Below are 18,064 nucleotides of genomic sequence, written 5' to 3'. Positions count from 1 at the left end.
GATGACGAGAACGTATACATATTAACTGATTTAGACCGACTGGGCATTCCTCAAAGGCGAATTCATCACCCCGAACTTGTAAAACATGGAATTGGGTAATGACCGCGCGCACATCTCATTATGCGCAATCTACGTTAATCTTCTGCACGAGTGGAAATAAATTCCCATTTACATTGAGCCGAGAGCTAAAGACTGTGGGGGGATACGAGAGAAAAATAGTGCGGGGCTTATAAGTGAGCTTTTTAGAATTTCCCTTGCTCATAGCTACTTAACATCTCATTTGCCCAGAAATCGAAACGCTGATGCTTATTCTATGCTGTATCTCTTATATTCAATTAATCCAATAAGAGAACAAAATTATATTGCTTAATCGCTGCGGCAGTGTTTCCTCCCCTGACAGAGGTCGTTGCTAAATTGGAAAACTTTGTGCTTGCAGTCGCCCCGCACTTCTGCAGATTTCTTCACCATCGCAAATATAAGTAGCAGTGCAACAAAAACCAGTTGATCTGCATCGAGCGCGACCGAAGTAACAGCAACCTTCCATTTAACAATCACAAAGTTGCGTCTATATATAACAGACTCGCGGATGCTACGGAAACTTTTCGCTGGCGGCGTTCCGTTCTTCCGCTCTACGCCGACTAATCGAGAAGCCTCAGCGAGGATTTAACTTCGGAATCTGTTTTCTCCCGCGCGCGCGCGCTGCCCCGCTGTATACGAGTAAAAAAAATAAAAAAACTTCTGAAATATGATGTATTTCACTTAAATTCATACTTTTATATGTATAAGCGAATGTATGAAACTCGGCGGCATATATCATCACGGAACTCTTTAGAACGAGGAAACTAGCCCCATGTATCGTGAGCGAATGAAAATTCTGGAGAATATAAAAGAGAGAAAGCACGAATAAGAACAGCAAAGAAAACGGCAGCAGTGTGGAGAGTCGCGGAAACGTGTTTTGTAAATGTGTATAGTTATAGACACACACACACACACACACACAAAAGTCGATGCGCCGCGCAGCTCGTCAATTTGCGCGAATTAACTGCGATCGAAGTCCTGATGTCGTCGAGAAGTTATCTCAGGATTACGGAGCGACAGAGCTAACGATGTAGAAACAGCTACAGACAATTAGCTATAAACGAAAGGAGTATGAGACACGGCGACCTGCTGATCTACTCCGAGCTTTTTTTTCAGTCGATCTATATATAATTACGATGCGGTGCTTGTTGATGAATTAACAGCTCTCTAGTTAAATAGAGTACGCGTATAACATTTACTTTAAACCTTAGACTGATAAATGCCTGAGGAGGAAACAATTTTTGAAATGCGTTCATTAGTGAAGTTATAATTGCTGCGATATGCCTGAAGCGAAACTCTGTTGATGAGGTAGAAAATTTAGATATAGACAAATGTATATTTAGCGATAAATATTATAGCGACAACCCATATAGAGCTGATGAAGTAAATACCATATACTTTTATACATTCAATTGATCCGAGCCTCAAAATTAAGTTTGGTTTTATTATTTTTTTCAACTTTTGCACACAAGTACACTGTGCATAATACACAGCGAACTTATGAGTATTCACAGGACTCTGACGAATGGGATTGCAATTGCGGCCAAAGTCCATAATGCCCCAAGATTAACGGCCTACGAGATTACGCTCGAGAGCTTAAGGTCTTTGCCGTTTGTTACCGAAATGAATTCCCGCAAGCTCGATCTAAACTCGCGTGTCTCGTTAAGCATTTCTTTCCATTCCCAGTTCAAAGCTCTTCGCTAATAGTCCGTCGTAAAAGGCAAAAATCGAGAGATAATGGGATTTTTTGCTCCGAGCCATCGCCGACAGTGCGGAGCCGTCATCGGAACCCACACTTGTAGGAGAAACAGACGACACCGTCGTGTCGCTCGCAATTTCCGGCTAAAACCTGCAATCATTTCCCCAGCTATCAGCACTCTCGCGATCCTTTAACTTTTACGCCTCTAAGACAATCTCGAGAGAGAGAGAGAGAGAGAGAGAGAGAGATTCGCGAATCAACTTGAAGATATATGTATGTATGAGTGCAGAGATACAAATGCGACTTTCTGCGGAGTTAAAAATCAATTATGCGCGAGGGCTGAAAAATGCGCCGTTATTTCACAGCCTGTCTGGTGGAAAACGAGATGATTTCATTAGGGGAAGGTGTAGTCTACGGCGGCCGCACGTCTGCATTCGATTTTTCCACGGGTTTTATAAAACCGGTGGCGGCGCTTTACGAGGGTAATTAACGACGGACCATAAATTTCAGACTTGGCCGACGCCAACGGCGATGCTGTAAGAAGAAGAAGAAGAAAAAGCAGAAGAGGTGGCCTAGCGGTTTATGGAGAAAGTTCCGAGAATTGTTTGAATTCTTTCGCCGTTGCGCGATAATCGCGAGACGGTAATTTTGCCGCTAGGCACAATAGTTTGGATTGTTTGTTATGCTTTTAACTTTCAATTACTGCATGCCTAAGGGTAAAGAAGAATTAATCGCTTCATCGACAGCAATAATGAAGAAAAAGCTTTCGTTATATCTCAATGCAGCTGAATCAACGAGCAATAAACAAACGCTATTTTTCAAAGCTGCCTAAAACTGCCGTGCATCAGCGCATCCGTTCTTCCTTGTCTCCCCAACTTCGACCACACACGTGACGAGTTATCAATTAATCCGCTCTCTCTCTCTCTCTCTCTCTCTCTCTCTCTCTCTCTCTCTCTCTCTCTCTCTCTCTCTCTCTATCGAGCGCGCACTCCAAAAACGATAAACTTCCCTTCCCCGTCAAAAAAAAAAAAAGTTCCCGTAACTCAAAAAAAGTGAAAGATATATACAGTATCGCGTCAGCACAGGCAGGCACTCCATAAGCAACCCTATACATATAGTCGTCCGCACCCTTCATAGCTCATTCGCGGAAAGCCAATCGATCAGCGCCTGCTGAAACGGGCCGCGCGCGCTACAACAAATTAATACGAAGCAATGAAACGCGAGAAGCCGAGAGAAAGAGAGAGAGAGAGAGAGAGAGAGAGAATCGATCGCGTGAGCTACGTGTATCCCGCAGAGTCACTTTCCGCTGTACTGCCCAACGAAGAAGACTCAATTACTCCTAGCACATGACGCGCGTGTGCGCCATTGGGGAAGCACAGATCCGCATAGGCGCGGCTAGTTTGATATAATTTAATGCAAATTGAGATGGACGTTGGGCTTTTCGTTCGTTACCGGAAGGGTTGAAGGTTGAACGTCTAGTACGCTCGAGGGAGTGTATTTGATGGTACCTATATATGGTTACTCGCTTAATTAACGTTTGCGTTGCATGAAAAAAGGTTTTTTTAATCACCAGGTTTTTTTGAGCTTTTGGAAAAAATGTCTAGCTCGGCGTACCCATATATATTTATTAGCTACAGTGCAACTATTTTACATAATAAACTTAGTCCCCTTGCGCGTCAAACAATTACACGCATTTCATATAGTCGTATACCCTGGAATTCGAAACAGTCGGTATGCTCTATACATCTCTGCGAAAATTCGCGCAAATAAACGTATACCTACACTCACACCTTTCCACGAAGGAGAACACTAATACTTTTTTCTCAGAAAAAGACTAGCTAAAATGATTTAATTAAACTCATCCACGCCCTTGTTCAAGCAAAAGCTTATTTTATATTCCAACCCAGACGGACGGGTCTTGCGTAGATGCTTGCGACAGCGCCATACCTAAGCCCCATACGTACACAAGCTGCTCTCTCGTCTTTGATGATCAAAGGCACTATGATATACCTGAAACGTATTATGAGGAAATAGTACATTACGATACGTGTGACTTAAGGGTGCGTCCACAATTGAATGTATACGTTAGGGTTTACAAGGGGTTTATGTAGAACATAACGTTTTGGGCAGTACTGCCAATCCACTGTAGCAGATGGCAGTTGAAACGAAGGAACACACCTGCTCAAAATTTAACCTATAAAAATGTTTAAATTTAAATTGTATGGTAATAAATTGTAAAATTCTTTTTTCAAATAAAATTATAAAATGTTGTAAGAGAATGTATTATAATAAATTAGTTTCTGATTAAAAAAAAAGGTCTACCACTGTCTCAAAAACAGAAAGGAGAATAAATAACGCACATTTCCAAATGAAAATTTTATTATTATAATTAGTTAAATAGCATAGGCAATGATTGTATGATTATGTTCTTCATTGTATAAGTAAGCGATTAATAGCTTAAAACTGAAAGACGAATCATACGTATTTTATTTTAAAATAACTTGAAATTTTGCTCATGCTAAAATTTTGTCCAGCATATAGTTTATAATTAATTAAACATAGTTTTGGCATTAAATTTGGTTTACAATATATTGCTTCAATCTTCAGAAAAGCCATTTTGAATTGATGTCTTGCAAATAAGTATCGATGGGCAGTTTTGTTTAATTGTTCTCTATGACTCTTTACTATTCGATATTCTTGATGATAAAAACTTGGGCTAAGTTGTATAAAACATGCTCTAATCTAAACATAATCATACAATCATTGCCTATGCTACTTAACTAATTATAATAATAAAATTTTCATTTGGAAATGTGCGTTATTTATTTTCCTTTCCTTTTTTGAGACAGTGGTAGACCTTTTTTTTAATCAGAAACTAATTTATTATAATACATTCTCTTACAACATTTTATAATTTTATTTGAAAAAAGAATTTTATATATTCTATCGTTCCTTCGTTTCAACTGCAGTCTGCTACAGTGAATTGGCAGTACTGCCCAAAACGTTATGTTCTACGTAAACCCCTTGTAAACCCTAACGTATACGTTCAATTGTGGACGCACCCTAAATGGTTCTTTTTTACACGGCGCAGTTAGCACCCGAGCGTAGCGAGGGCGCTAAGCGTCCTGTAAAACTGAAACATTTAAGTCAAGAGTATCGTATAAAATTTTATAGCACAGACTGCTAAAATCCGCAAGTCTCGCCTATTCGTGACTAAATTAGTCCTTATTTGCACCGTGAAGTTAGCACGGTGCAAAAAAGGACTACTTTAGTCACAGATAGGTGTGATTTAACAGCGGATTTTAGCCACACTGTGCTATAAAGAGAATTTAATTTCGCATAATCATGGCTTCTTCGTACGAAATCAGTTCCAAGAGCTTGATGAGAATTGTCTTATTGACTTTCTTATACGGTTGGAACAAGTGTTTTTGCGCGATCGCCAGTGCATCGACGAGCTAACCTCTTATCGATTGGCTGCACACCTGCAACGATGGCACTGACAAAACCTCTTCTTCCGTCGATCGTGATGTTGTTTTGCTTCGGGGATATGCTTCGAAGCTCGATCGCGGAATTTCACTGCAGCTAATCTTTTGCTGCTCGCAAACTCGCGTTTTTAAATGCACTGATGATCGAGTGACATGCGAGCGAGGACGATAACGCTCAGATAGTAGTGCACTGGGTATAGCACCTTTGAAGTGTCACGCCTCTCACGGTGCAAGTGTTTTGCAGGTATAGGAGCATTACTTGTACTCCACAATCAAACAGCTAATATGTGTGCAGTCACGATCGGAGTTAAAATTAGAAAACTTTTCCTTTGACCAATTCATTTTCCGCTTCGCTCGCACCGACAACGTATTCTATAGAGTCTGCCTTATTTTCGACGCGAAATGCATCTAAAATTATATCAAAGTATAGGTGTTTAACAAAATTTGGATGAATGTCACGCGTACCGAGTTTTTCGAAACGCTGTTATACAACTGTGCCAGCTAGTATGTGTATAAGTAAGTGTCACTCGATGTTTAGTCGGAGCACAGTTCTCGCACTCGTGCGCGGGAATTTTCAAAGTCGCAACTATATACTTGCTGCAGCGTCGAAAAACTTTCGATAAATAAATTCTGACTGCAGAACAAACAATTTCGAGGTGCTCGTTTCTTTAGCGCGCTTGTATAGAAAGTTTCGAAGAGGCGAATTGTAATCGCAATACATTAAAATGTATTATATAGTTGCAGGATAACGAGCTAACTTTTCACAGAGGCGGATGGCAGCGATGTATTCTCATGGGTATATTTATACTCGGCCGAGCGAGTTGCGCAAATAAAGGAGCCCTGGTAGAAAATTTGCCCCACATCTGCGCAGAATCTGGCGAATTTTATGCTGGGTGGCCAGAACATCTTGGAGAATCTGGGCAAAATCTACTCCCAGTGGCGACGGTACTCGGCCAGAATCTGGTGGCGAGCAAAATAATAGTAAGCATTTTGAGGTTATACATTAATTAAAACGAGTTTTCTCCTGGAATTTCAATAAAATTTAAAACATATTTATTCGAAACTCGTTTCTCGGGGGTTTTTGAGGTCGCAGAACACGAATATCGCGACGGTAACGATCCCCGAGGTACCTGGTGCCCGGGGTGGCCAGTGACAACGTCGTTTCCTAGATTTTCACGGAAAATTAACAACATATTTCGTCGAGACTTTTTACTCGGGGGTTTTCGAGATTGCAGAACACGTGACGTATAAATATAAGAATATCGTGACGGCAAAGGTCCCCGAGGTACCTGGTGCCTAGGGTGGACGATATCAACGTCTTCTCCTAGAGTTTCACGGATAATTAATAATATATTTTGTCGAGACTCGCTGATTGGGAGTTTTCTAGGTCGCTGAACTCGAATATAGTAACGACAACGCACCCCGAGGTACCTGGTGCCCAGGGTGGCCAATATTAACGTCGTCCCCTATAGTTTCACGAGAAATTAACAACATATTTGGTTGTGACTCGTTACTCGGACGTTTTCGAGGTTGCTGAACACAAATACAATAGCAACGACAAGGTCTTTTGGGGTACCTGGTGCCAAGGATAGACAGTATCAACGTCGTCTCCTAGAATTATTTTAAGTAGAACATCATATCCATGTTCCGTGTCCCGAGAAATCCCTGAGTAACGTATTTAACTCAATTACTATCAAATTCCCACAAAACTCTAGGAGACGATGTTGATACTATTCACCCTGGGCACCAGGTACCTCAGGGAGCGTTGACGTCACGATCTCCTTATTTTGCGACCTCAAAAACTCCCAATCAGCGAGTCTCGACGAAATATGTTATTAATTTTCCATGAAACTCCAGGAAACGACGTTGATACTGTCTACCCTGGGCATCAGGTACCACGGGGAGCATTGCCGTCGCTACATTCGTGTTCAGCAACCTCTAAAACCTCCAATCATCGAGTCTCGATGAAATATATTATTAATTTTTCGTGAAACTCTCGGGGACAACGTTGACACTGGTCACCCTGAGCACCAGGTACCTCGGAGAGCGTTCCCGTTACGATATTCGTATTCTGCGACCTCGAAAACCCCCGAGTAACAAATTACGACAAAATATGTTACAAATTCTAACAAAACTCCAGGTGACGACATTATTACTGTCTACCCTGGGCATCAGGTACTTCTGAGAGTATTTCCGTTGCGATATTCGTGTTCAGCGACCCCAAAAACCCCTGAATAATAAAACTGGACTCATTTCCATCAATATTTACGAAGTTCTTATTTATTGTAGGATGTACACTTTTATAATTTAAGGTTAGGGGCTCTTTTTAAAATTAACTTCCCGGTCAGATTCTGGCCAAATCTGCCAAAATCTGCGCAGATTTCTCGAAAATTTCTGCGCAGAAAATGTTTTTAGAACTGCCCAAAAGATTGTTTCACGGCCAGATCATCCAGCCAATTTTCTACCAGGGAGGCAATTGAATTTAGTAGATACTCTCAGCACTCTTTGAACGCTTTACAATTCTTTTATATACTCTGTATAAAACAGCCTTTCTTTATTCCTTTACAGATACGAAAAAGATCTACGCCTATGTTCGTTGTATTATAATACGAGAGATCCATATGCTGAATAATTCAAATGCCTGCGCTCTCTGGTAGAAACGGTGTCCAAGTTATTTGGAAGTTCTGAGGTTGTCAATCTCAGAACTTGGTAGTTTTCTTTGCCAGTTTTTGTTACAAGATGTAAGGCTTTTTATCCTAGTTCTTTGACAGTTTTTAGATTGAGTATTCTGAACTATTTTCTTCCAAAGATAGTTGGTGAAATAACACGACACAGGTGCACGTGGTTAATGGTGATTCGAGGTTAGAATTGAAAAATCATTACTAGCAGGCTTGTATTCGAGTTATTTTTTAATGAAAGTACGTATAAGTACGTAATAAGTAACCGAGCCAAGTAAACGTTGTTATTTGACCAACTATCTTGGGCATTACTTTTCAAAAACAGCTCGATCTAAGAATTGCCAAAGAACTAGGGTAAAAAGCGTTATATCTTGTAACAAGAACTGACAAAGAAAACTACCAAGTTCTTAGCTTTTTCACCATTTTAAATCGACCAATTTCTGCCAGGGCTTCTCAGGAAAAATTTCTGACCTATTAATAAATACCTATCTATATATTTACGGCGAATAAAATTAGACGCTACACACACACACACGCACACACACACACATATATAGTGAATGGCGTCGTTGTCGTATTAGAGGCTCGATTAGTCTGCCGACTGAGCAGATCATGAGCACCGACGTATATAATAGCGGTCCCTTTGTTCTTCAATTATCCGCAGACTGTGAATATTGTTAGCGGAGACTCGAGCGTGTCTTTTTTGCGGTTTGCGTTTTAAAAAGTATCCGCGTACGTATACTCGTGTGTAATAATAGTAAAAGCTTCTCCGCAGCCGCGAGAAGTATACGCGGATATTTTTGCGGTCATCGGTTGCGTCAACAGGTGTTACGGGTATATACATGTTATAGGATATGCTCAATTTATTATTTTTACATCTGTATGCGTCTAGAAAGTTTTTTAACTTTCCGATCAAGTTATCCAGAAAGACTTCAATATATTTTAATTTATTTTAAAATATTGCTTGACTGTTATTGGCTTCGCAACTTCAACTCCTTTCTGGCGATTGTACACTACTAGCAAGTAAACTACGCGTCCTTTGTCCGACTATAAGATTCATTCAACGAAGTCGAAATATAATGATGCATCAATTCGTCAGACGGCCCATATCTCTACGCGACTACACGCAGATGACTCGTCGACTGACTGCAGATCACGTATAGAAATAATGAAATTAGGCGAGGCCGAGACTTTCCACATGCCGCATACATATAGAGAGAGAGAAAAAACCTCGAGTTTATTAAATCTCCGCGCGCCATCCCTGAAGACCGACAGTCGTGTTTTCCTCTGCAGCGCGGACCAACTTTTTAACGAAGTTCGGCTGGCCCTGGCGTCCCGACAACGAGCCGACGCGACGGAAAAAAGTTTACACTACCCTATAGGTCGAAGGGCCATGTGCGCTGCGGTGCGCGTGTCGACACCGTATCTTTTCTCGATCAAAGCGTGTGCGTGGGCTGCTGATTTTTATTGAATGCAAAAGAGCATGACGAGAGTTTCTTTTCACTCGGGCTCGCGCCTTTTTGCCGGAGAGTGAATTCTGTAGTTTGAGCTTGTTTTCGCGTGGGTGTTTATAGAAACAATATTCGATTTTCGTTTGCCTTTCATGCGCTCTTGTAACGCGATATTCTCTCTCGACCTGCATTCGTGGATGTACTGAAAGTCAAAATGCTTTGAAATGCGATCTGCTGCTTGCCAACGAAACGCACATACTCGTCCCTGGTAGAAACGTTAACGGTTAATAAGCTAAGTTTTGGGCCACTTTAATTTAAATAAATAAGAGTTTAAACATTATAAATGCATAGATATACACATTAACTCAAGATAAAACAGAACATTTGCTTGAAATTTGTGACAACACTCATGCGTAACCACATTGTTTGCGTGTTTCAGGAGGATGGCGACTACAACAGTCCGAGCATTCAGGAAAAAATCCTTCAGGAACAGGCGCAGGAATGTAAAAACGGCACGAGCGTCAAGCCCGGTACGTACACATAATTTACTACACACCGCTCAAAAAGTGCCGTTGTTTCCCATGCATTCTCTTTCGCACGGAACTGGCAGTCAGCTGAACAATCGTCTTCTCTGCAGCCTCTGCCATTGTTCGCCCTTCGGGCATATGAATCCGTCAGTGCTTGCTGGAATTATTTGTTTTCTCCACTCGGTGCGGCCGAATTGGCGCTTTGCAAAATTCCGCGAATGGTGAGAATAAAGCGCCGGGGATAGCGGATGAAGCGGACAATGCGCGAAATCAAGCTTTTCTCAATAGCGTAAACGGCAGTGGAATTTCAAAACTTTTCCCGCCGTGTCGTGCAGATTTTGACGCTCCGAACGTCCATATAGCATCTGATGATGTTCATTTCCCCGGCATTCAGGGCGCGCGGATAGAGCAGAGGATCCGCGCCTGCAGACTTCCTATTGTCGATCTGACAAAACGCAAACCTCGTGACCGCTATAAATTTACGCGCACGTGTCAGAGTGCAGTATTTGGGATTTTTGTTGATGGCGTGGTTTATATTGTGGACAAAAATAACGATAGGAGTGCGTCTAGTTATCCATCTATGAATAGCGAAGGCATCTCGTGTTAAAAGAGTCAGCGATTTGGTTAAATAGCCAACCTTGATGTTTGAATGGCTAAAAAAGTTTCTATACGTTGCAATCCCTCATTGCCTTCTTCAAAGATTTTCTCCAAGGAGTTTAATTGAAAGTGAAAGACACTCCGGCGTTGTTATCACGCGCGCAGCGGAGACTTCTCTAAAGTTTTATCAACTCCAAGATCCAGGCGAATTGCGAGCTCTTTCGTCGGCCCTCTCTGCATTGCCCCCATTTTTCTTGAGAACACAGAACATTCTTTGCCGTGGAATGTAATATGTGGTTTTTGAAAATTCAACAATGGTGCGAATTCCGCTTGGAAATAAAGACAATGCAAATGTGCTGAAACTCGTGATCTGATTAGAAAGCACCACCTGATCTTCTCTCGGGATAGTTTTATATGCACTCGCTTAATCGAGACGATTTAAATAAACGTTCCTCTTGATAAAGTCAAGAGCCATCAACTGCCCTTAACTTGTCGGTGCTGCTTCATTTTCCGTTGAGAACCCAATCTTTCCTAATGAATAAAAGTGAGTATTATTATTTAATTTAAAAAATGTGTACTGAGGAAGCGTTTACACTATTATATTCGTTTTTAATTATAATAGTTTTTTCATCGCGTAACACAAAGATGTCTTTATTTCAGAGGCTTTATTGTTTAATGCCGAGTGGAAGAATAAAAGAATTCTAAATAACAATACGGAAGAAAATTACAAGTGGATCATTACAACTAGAAAAAAGGCACAAACAGTGTTACCTCACAGTTCATTCATTTACAGCTCAAATGCCTACTTGTTACGCCATGCTTAAGTCAAACGCGTAAAGTCCCAGCACAAATAAACATTGGCGTTACGCAGCTATTATTAACGTTCAACTTGCAAATGTCCAGTAATTTTAATAATCAGCAAAGTCCACTGACTGACTGTATAAATAAAGAGTGTCGTTTTGGCCACTCAATTCATTCAGGTTTAACCTCGTCAAAGTCGTTTCAATTAGTCCACAAAGAATTCGAATAAATAATTCTTGCATCCATACACGCGTCCACCTACACGCGCTTTGTTGAGACTCGACACAGACGTTCAATTACACGCGACAAACGAGATTCGGGCTTCACGAACATCAAAGTTTCTCTCTAATTGTCGCTCGAAATGCTTCTCTATTGTGCCGTATGCTCGTATCTGGCCTTTTGTTATTTCTTGTGGGTATGCTTATTCATCTACTGATTTGAGCTTCGCGAAAAGTCCAAAGAGCGAACATGATCCGTTTACAATGTATCGTGTTGGACAACATCCAGTCGCTGAGCACGAGGAGTTTCCAAGCGAACGAACTCTATGCATTTTTATAATTAGCTGCGCTTTTGTTACCAGTTTTTTTTACGCTTACACAATACGTAGCGTCGATTGGAGTCTTTTTTACAGCGCTCAGCTCTCTAAGAGGATTTAATTAAGCTTTATATCGAGAAAAAGTAGATTGAAATTCTTCAGACTATACAGCATTTACGTTCTTTGTCTGTGATCCTTTGCCGCGCTATAATTAGAATAATGATTTCAAAAGTACATTACTTATCGATTTAGCCTTCCTGTTGGCGACGAGTGAGTCCAGAGTACATACGACGATCTTGACAACAGGTCATTACGATTCTCGTCCTCTCTCTCTCTCTCTCTCTCTCTCTCTCTCTCTCTCTCTCTCTCTCTCTCTCTCTCTCTCTCTCTCTCTCTATCTCGCAGTTTCTGAATTAAATACACTTCCGAGGTAGTCGAGCGAGCTTTGAGAGTGAATTCCCCGCTCGAGGGATAAGAGAAGTGGATTTCACAAGCTCTTGTGAACTTTAAGCGCCAGGATACATGTAAGTTTCTCGTGTCTGCGTGCGCGCATATAAGTTTCTTTCTTCTCCTATGCCTAGGACACTCCTGCGGGCATATAAACTTCATTCGCCTATAATGCAAAGGACTTTTGCCATCGAGATAATGCGTTCGAGAATAAGGAAAACGCGTAATTTATTCATGACTTTCAGCGCGTTAAATTCAACGAAAGGATCACGAGTGGAGCACGCGTCGTTATACGCATGAATATTCATGGTTTTTCTTTTTGTCACGTGTTCAACTTTTCCGCATATTTTCTTGCGAACAATCTCGAAGACTTGGTGCGTACTTTTCAAAAATCACGAAAAAAAAAATTTCTCGTAGGTCCTTTAAACTTTTGACAGGTTCTATGGTCAGTTTTATCGGGAGTGTCGAAAGGTATGCATATACATATACAAATCTGCATCACATGACTGATGCACCAACGGCTTTTTTCATATCGGAAGATGGATACGTGGTATCGTGTCTCAGATACCTATGGTATATGCATTTTTTACTGAAAGCTCTCACCCTGCGACCTTATTCGAAGCTTTCACTCACCATCCATCACGACGAAATAAAAGTCGAAAGAATTAATCTCTCGCAGCTCGTCAAGCGAGACGTTTATATTCTGCCGCGTAGATGATCGAAGTATACAGCCTATAACTCGCGAGATACGCGTGTGCAGATATTCCACGGAATATTCTCTTCAATTATGTGCTTTCGATTTTTACACAAAAAAAAAGAAGATACCAGTGACGTCCGTTTCTAATATGCATCGAGCCGCACAATACAAATGCGATGCAGTGCAGCAGCAGTCGTCGATATATGCGAATCCGGAGAAAAAGTGCTTCCTCAACACACGGGGAATCGTTAGAAAGGGCTGCGGCAGCGAGAGCTTACAGCCGAGGAATTCGATAAGAGTTTTACTTTCTCTCTCTCTCTCTCTCTCTCTCTCTCTCTCTCTCTCTCTCTCTCTCTCTCTCGAGCTGTTTACGGGGATGTATATCTCGGGGAAATATGGACGGGAAAAGCGTCGCCGTCACGGGCGATTAACTTCCACGCGCCAGTATCGGCGCGACGATTTTTATCGGTTGCGCGCGATAAAAAGTTTATTAATACGAGAGAGGGAAACGGAGAGATGGAATCGCGATTTTTCATCCGGAAAGTCTTGGGTTGTACGCGCACGTGTGAACTTTTCAAAGTGTTTTGCGAGTTTCGAATCGTATATAGAGAGATATAGTGGATTTTAATGGGAATCGATATCAGGAATGAGGGAGAAAAGAAGTTCGACGTGCGGGCGCGATTACAAATTGACGATATCTCAATGCTGCTGAAAAGCAGTAGCCATTAAGTTTGACACAACGCGAATTCCTGACTTTACGCCCCTCTCTCTCGTGCGCGCGCGCGCTCGACAGTTTCCGGAATTTATGGCGAATTCATGATCAAAAACGTGCCGGTCGCAAAAATCTCTTTTTTAAAGCTCCACTGTAAAAAAGAATGAAAAAAATAATAGATAGCAGCGAATTCGAAGCCGCGAGCGGATGGAAGCGTAAAATCTTCGGGGCGTATAAATATTACGCTATAGAGCGATCCGTTCGCGTCTTATACGCGTGGGCATATAAGTTATTACACAGCGTATATCGCGGATTCGATCGAATCGACGGCGGAGCGTCGGTACGTGTAATCCTGGCAATATCCTAGTTACAAAGATCTCCTCCTCTCTCTCTCGTGCGCTCTGTGTGAATGGAAATTTCTCGCCGCAGAGCTTGACGTCGCTTGTAATCAGATCTCTTCACGTAATTTTATAATCGACGAACTTCGCTCTTCGACTCCTTTGCTGCTTGAGGCTATATGACGCGACTAAACCTGTATAGAGTATAAAAATCCGATCGATCGGTCGCGGACGATTTAGTGGGCAAGCGGAGGTGAACTTTAAACCAGTAGATAATAGCCGAGTCGAGTGGGACGTATTATTAAGAGATGGAGTTTTCGGTCTCTTCTCGACCTTTCTCTTTCCCTCTGCGCTGCTGCTGTAATGAGATCGAGAGCTACGCGAATCGAAGATCGTTCTACTGTCCGGTAAATAACGCATCTCTTTCGGATATGGCTTTCTTATTTATACCATAGTTCGATATTTCGAAAAATATTATTTCAAAGACCTCGCTCGTGTGAGCTTCAAAATAAAGATGCTCGTAAATTTCGCTATATGGAAATAAATATAGAAGTATATATAAACGATCGACATTATGCAAAAAGCGAATAAATCTCGACTCAGCGCTTTTAATAGCAAATCGATCGCGTAACCGCTCAATCCCCTCTCGACTCTCCCGCACAGGAGACACATACACACAGAAGGGCATATTATCCTTCATTCCTCCCCCTCTGCACCCTCATATCTATACATACACCCGTAGCCTTTCCCCAAACACGCGTCGCGCAGAGTCGACGCTTAAATCTTTAACACCGCGATAAAAGCCGCGTGATGCGTCCACTTTGGAGGAGAGTAAAATTCCTCGTCCCCCCTCGTACACCACTTAAATCGAACCTGAAAAATCTTCACCGCCGAGTTAGAAGGATCGACTCGACTTTTTGCTCCTTCTCTGCTTCTATTCTAGTCGCTGTGAGAGGGCAAAAATCTGCTACTGTACTACTGCCGTCCGGGAATGCGGCGAGATCGATGAGGCTATAGCTCCTATGACAAGTTCTTTTTTTCCTAAGAAGAGCGCGGTATAATATCGCGAGAATTTCGGACGTGTAACGGCTGTATATAATTCACGGCGCAATCAAGCTGATCGAAGCCGTTGTCATCGGACGTAAAACTTTCACGTGTATAGGTATAGCATACACGAGCTTGGCTCGGATGAATCTTCGGGGCGGGTTGTGATAGCAGAGGAGAGGCTCGCTTTTATTTGCCCGATGCAGGGGAGTGGATAGTCTGTTTAATCATCCGTTGGATGAAAAGTCCAACTTAGCTCGTCGGACTCAGCTGGAAATTATGCGACGCGTTATTGTTTACGATTCACTACACACACTCACACACTCGATGATTGATTTGTTCACACGGCCGCATAAATCACCACGTGATAAACATGTATAATTATATTATAGCCGTAAACAAAGTCGTAAACCACGGCCGCAAAACAGGTCCACTGAAGCAAGCGCATTCGTTTCTCTGTCCCCAGGCTGGTGTCCGACATCGTGGGACGGCATCATATGCTGGCCGTCGACGCCACCCGGCGAGGTGGCCGTTCTGTCCTGCCCTCACTACATCGCCGGATTCGATTTGCAGGTTCGTCGAGCAGCCAACCGCTCTCCGTATACACCTAAACACATGTACACACACCCGAGCGTATACAGGGCAGCGCAGCGAGCGCACATCAGCAGCAGCAGACGATCCAATTTACCCTTTTTATCCTCTCGTTTTCCAACGTTCCATTGATGGGGGCTGCTTCGTTATTGCCGCCGTATACCTTTCCTCGCCGCGCGACGAGTGAGCGCGTCAAATTGTCGATTTAATGGAAAACAAGAGAGTTGCATAGCCGCGATGCGATTAATGATATTTTCCCTTGATTTTCCAACGCGAGCTTACCATCTATCCATATCGCATCGCTGCTCTGTATATGCGAGAGCCACATCGGCATCGCGAGAATCTCTGCGTCTATGCGCATATTCCATCAAACTCCGCGATGCTGCTTCATATGTGTGCAGTGCTTGCGGAGAAACTATATCTCCCGCGGATCTACGCTGCTCGTATGCGTGATGTGCGCGATTAACGACTGCAGGCGCGGTATGAGCTATGGCTTCGAGTATGTATAGAACACGTTAGGATGTTACACGATTGTTGCCGTGATACGCAGGGTAACGCGACGAAGCAGTGCATGGGAAGCGGCCAGTGGTACTGGAGCGCCGAGCAGAACAACTCCTGGACCAACTACACGCGGTGCTTCCGAGACGAGCTCGTCACCGTCATCATGGAACTGGCGGACGTTCAGTCGGACAACGTTACTTCTATCGGGGTAAGTCGCATAAGCGTCATTTTTTTATGGCTTCTTTTATCAAAATTGCGTGCGTTCACTTCTGGCGAGAGTCGAAATTGCTCGGACCCTATACTTCTCTAAAAGCTTGTCTTCCACTCGCTGCCTCTCCACGATGCCACGCGTATACCTGAGTACACTGTAGTATTCGACTCTCTAAATAGAACCGCCATCGGCTATATATATATATATAGATTATTAAGAGTGATTTTCTCCGCTGCAAGGAATCGCGCGTCTGATGTGCGTGTGTGTGTGTGTGTGTGTGTGTGTGTGTGCGTGTCGATGCCGCATGGGAAAATGAAGACGCGTGGGAGGAGAGCAGGGCGCGGTATTGAGAGCAGAGCCGCCAAGTTTCGGACGTCATTGTCTCCGCTTGATTAGTCGAGGGGTCTGCGTGTCCGCATTATAACACGCACATCCGTTTCTATATTCGTGCGCCGGTATAGATTGGAGAGATTATTGCAACGCGGCGTCGTTGATCGACACATGCGTATATGATCGAGATCGCGGGGGTGTGTCGTATATACTCTGCGGAAAGTTATTTTAAAACTATGTGTACGCAATCCCGGCTCGACTTTTTTAACGTAGCTTGCGCATGTGGAATGTAAAAGTCAAAGCCCCGGCGATGAAATGATTCCAACTTAATTGCGAGCGCCAATGTTTTCCCTGGTAGAATATTTTTTAATAAAGTACCTTCAGAAATTGGTTTCAGAGTATTTTCACAGTAAATTCAGATTTCAACACGCGTTAGCCAGAAATTCTCTCCAGAAATAGATATTCGGGAAGAAAATCTGCGCAGCTTGCGTTTCATCACGGAAAGCTCGAAGGAAGAATCCGCAGAGTGAGCAATTAATCGACTTCTCGAATCGAGAGAAAGGAACAAGCTCTGAACTTTCGACGTATACATAGCCGCGAATCATAAATGCGAGAGAAAATTTCAATTTCCAAGGAATTTCGCTCATCCTTTCTCCCAACTCGCTGAAGACTTATCGGACATGAGTCTCAACCCGACGGGCGGTCAATTTTTTAAAAGTTCAGATTTCAAAGGCGAAGGATTATGAATTTCCCGATAGAAACTCGTTGCTTCTATCGGTTTTTCAGCTTCGGAAAGAAGGTCTCAAAGCTATATATGAAACTCGTAATTTCCAGGAGCGAGCGTCTTAATTGTCTTAATTACTCTTTTCCGATTTATCAGCGCGCGATTGTTGATTTTCCAAAAAATCTCAAATATTTATCAACGCCACTCGTGCCCGCTTAAATTTAAATATTGCCGCGGAATATTATAGCACCGGTGGTCGACGCAGGCTTCCCACTCCCTCAGAAATAATCGATACATCCAACGGTAAACAGAGAGAAAACGCATCTAGAAACCGACTACGAGAGTGTCCGTTCGTCCGTTTTCACCTCTCGTCGCTGCTTTTTATTTACCCATTCGATTTCCCAGTAAAACGTAGTTGAACCGGCGAACCCGATCGCTCGAAGCACATTAGCGAGATGGAGTGAAAAACAAAAAAAAGGCGAGCTCTATCCCGCACCTCCGAATTATGGCAGAAAAAGAGCTTGGACAAAGGGTCAATATTTATCGATAGCTTTTGTCCGATATAATTGGCTGAACGAAGGCGACGGCCAGTAGAAGCGAACGAAGTGTAAATATTTG

The 18,064-nt window shown here is 42.6% G+C and overlaps 1 protein-coding gene across 5 annotated transcripts in view; it reads left to right on the top strand.

The window, feature by feature from the left end:
• Positions 1–18,064, top strand: part of LOC100122176 (parathyroid hormone/parathyroid hormone-related peptide receptor) — a 63,053-nt gene that overhangs the window by 36,098 nt on the left and 8,891 nt on the right. For 3 of the 5 annotated variants that reach the window (XR_004345044.1, XM_016986454.3, XM_016986448.3), the window contains exons 2-5: positions 6,001–6,243; positions 9,831–9,921; positions 15,556–15,662; positions 16,231–16,389. Coding sequence is in view for 4 of the 5 variants with exons in the window: in XM_016986454.3 (XP_016841943.1) it covers positions 6,001–6,243; positions 9,831–9,921; positions 15,556–15,662; positions 16,231–16,389 (600 nt within the window). In the remaining variant the exon portion in view is untranslated. The remainder of the gene's footprint in view (positions 1–6,000; positions 6,244–9,830; positions 9,922–15,555; positions 15,663–16,230; positions 16,390–18,064) is intronic. The other 2 variants (XM_032600734.1, XM_016986457.3) reach the window with 1 other exon arrangement.

This window comes from Nasonia vitripennis, chromosome 1, assembly GCF_009193385.2.
Source record: "Nasonia vitripennis strain AsymCx chromosome 1, Nvit_psr_1.1, whole genome shotgun sequence".
Taxonomy (NCBI): domain Eukaryota; kingdom Metazoa; phylum Arthropoda; class Insecta; order Hymenoptera; family Pteromalidae; genus Nasonia; species Nasonia vitripennis.
The sequence above is the reverse complement of the archived record's forward strand: the minus strand, read 5'-3'. Positions and strand labels throughout refer to the sequence as shown.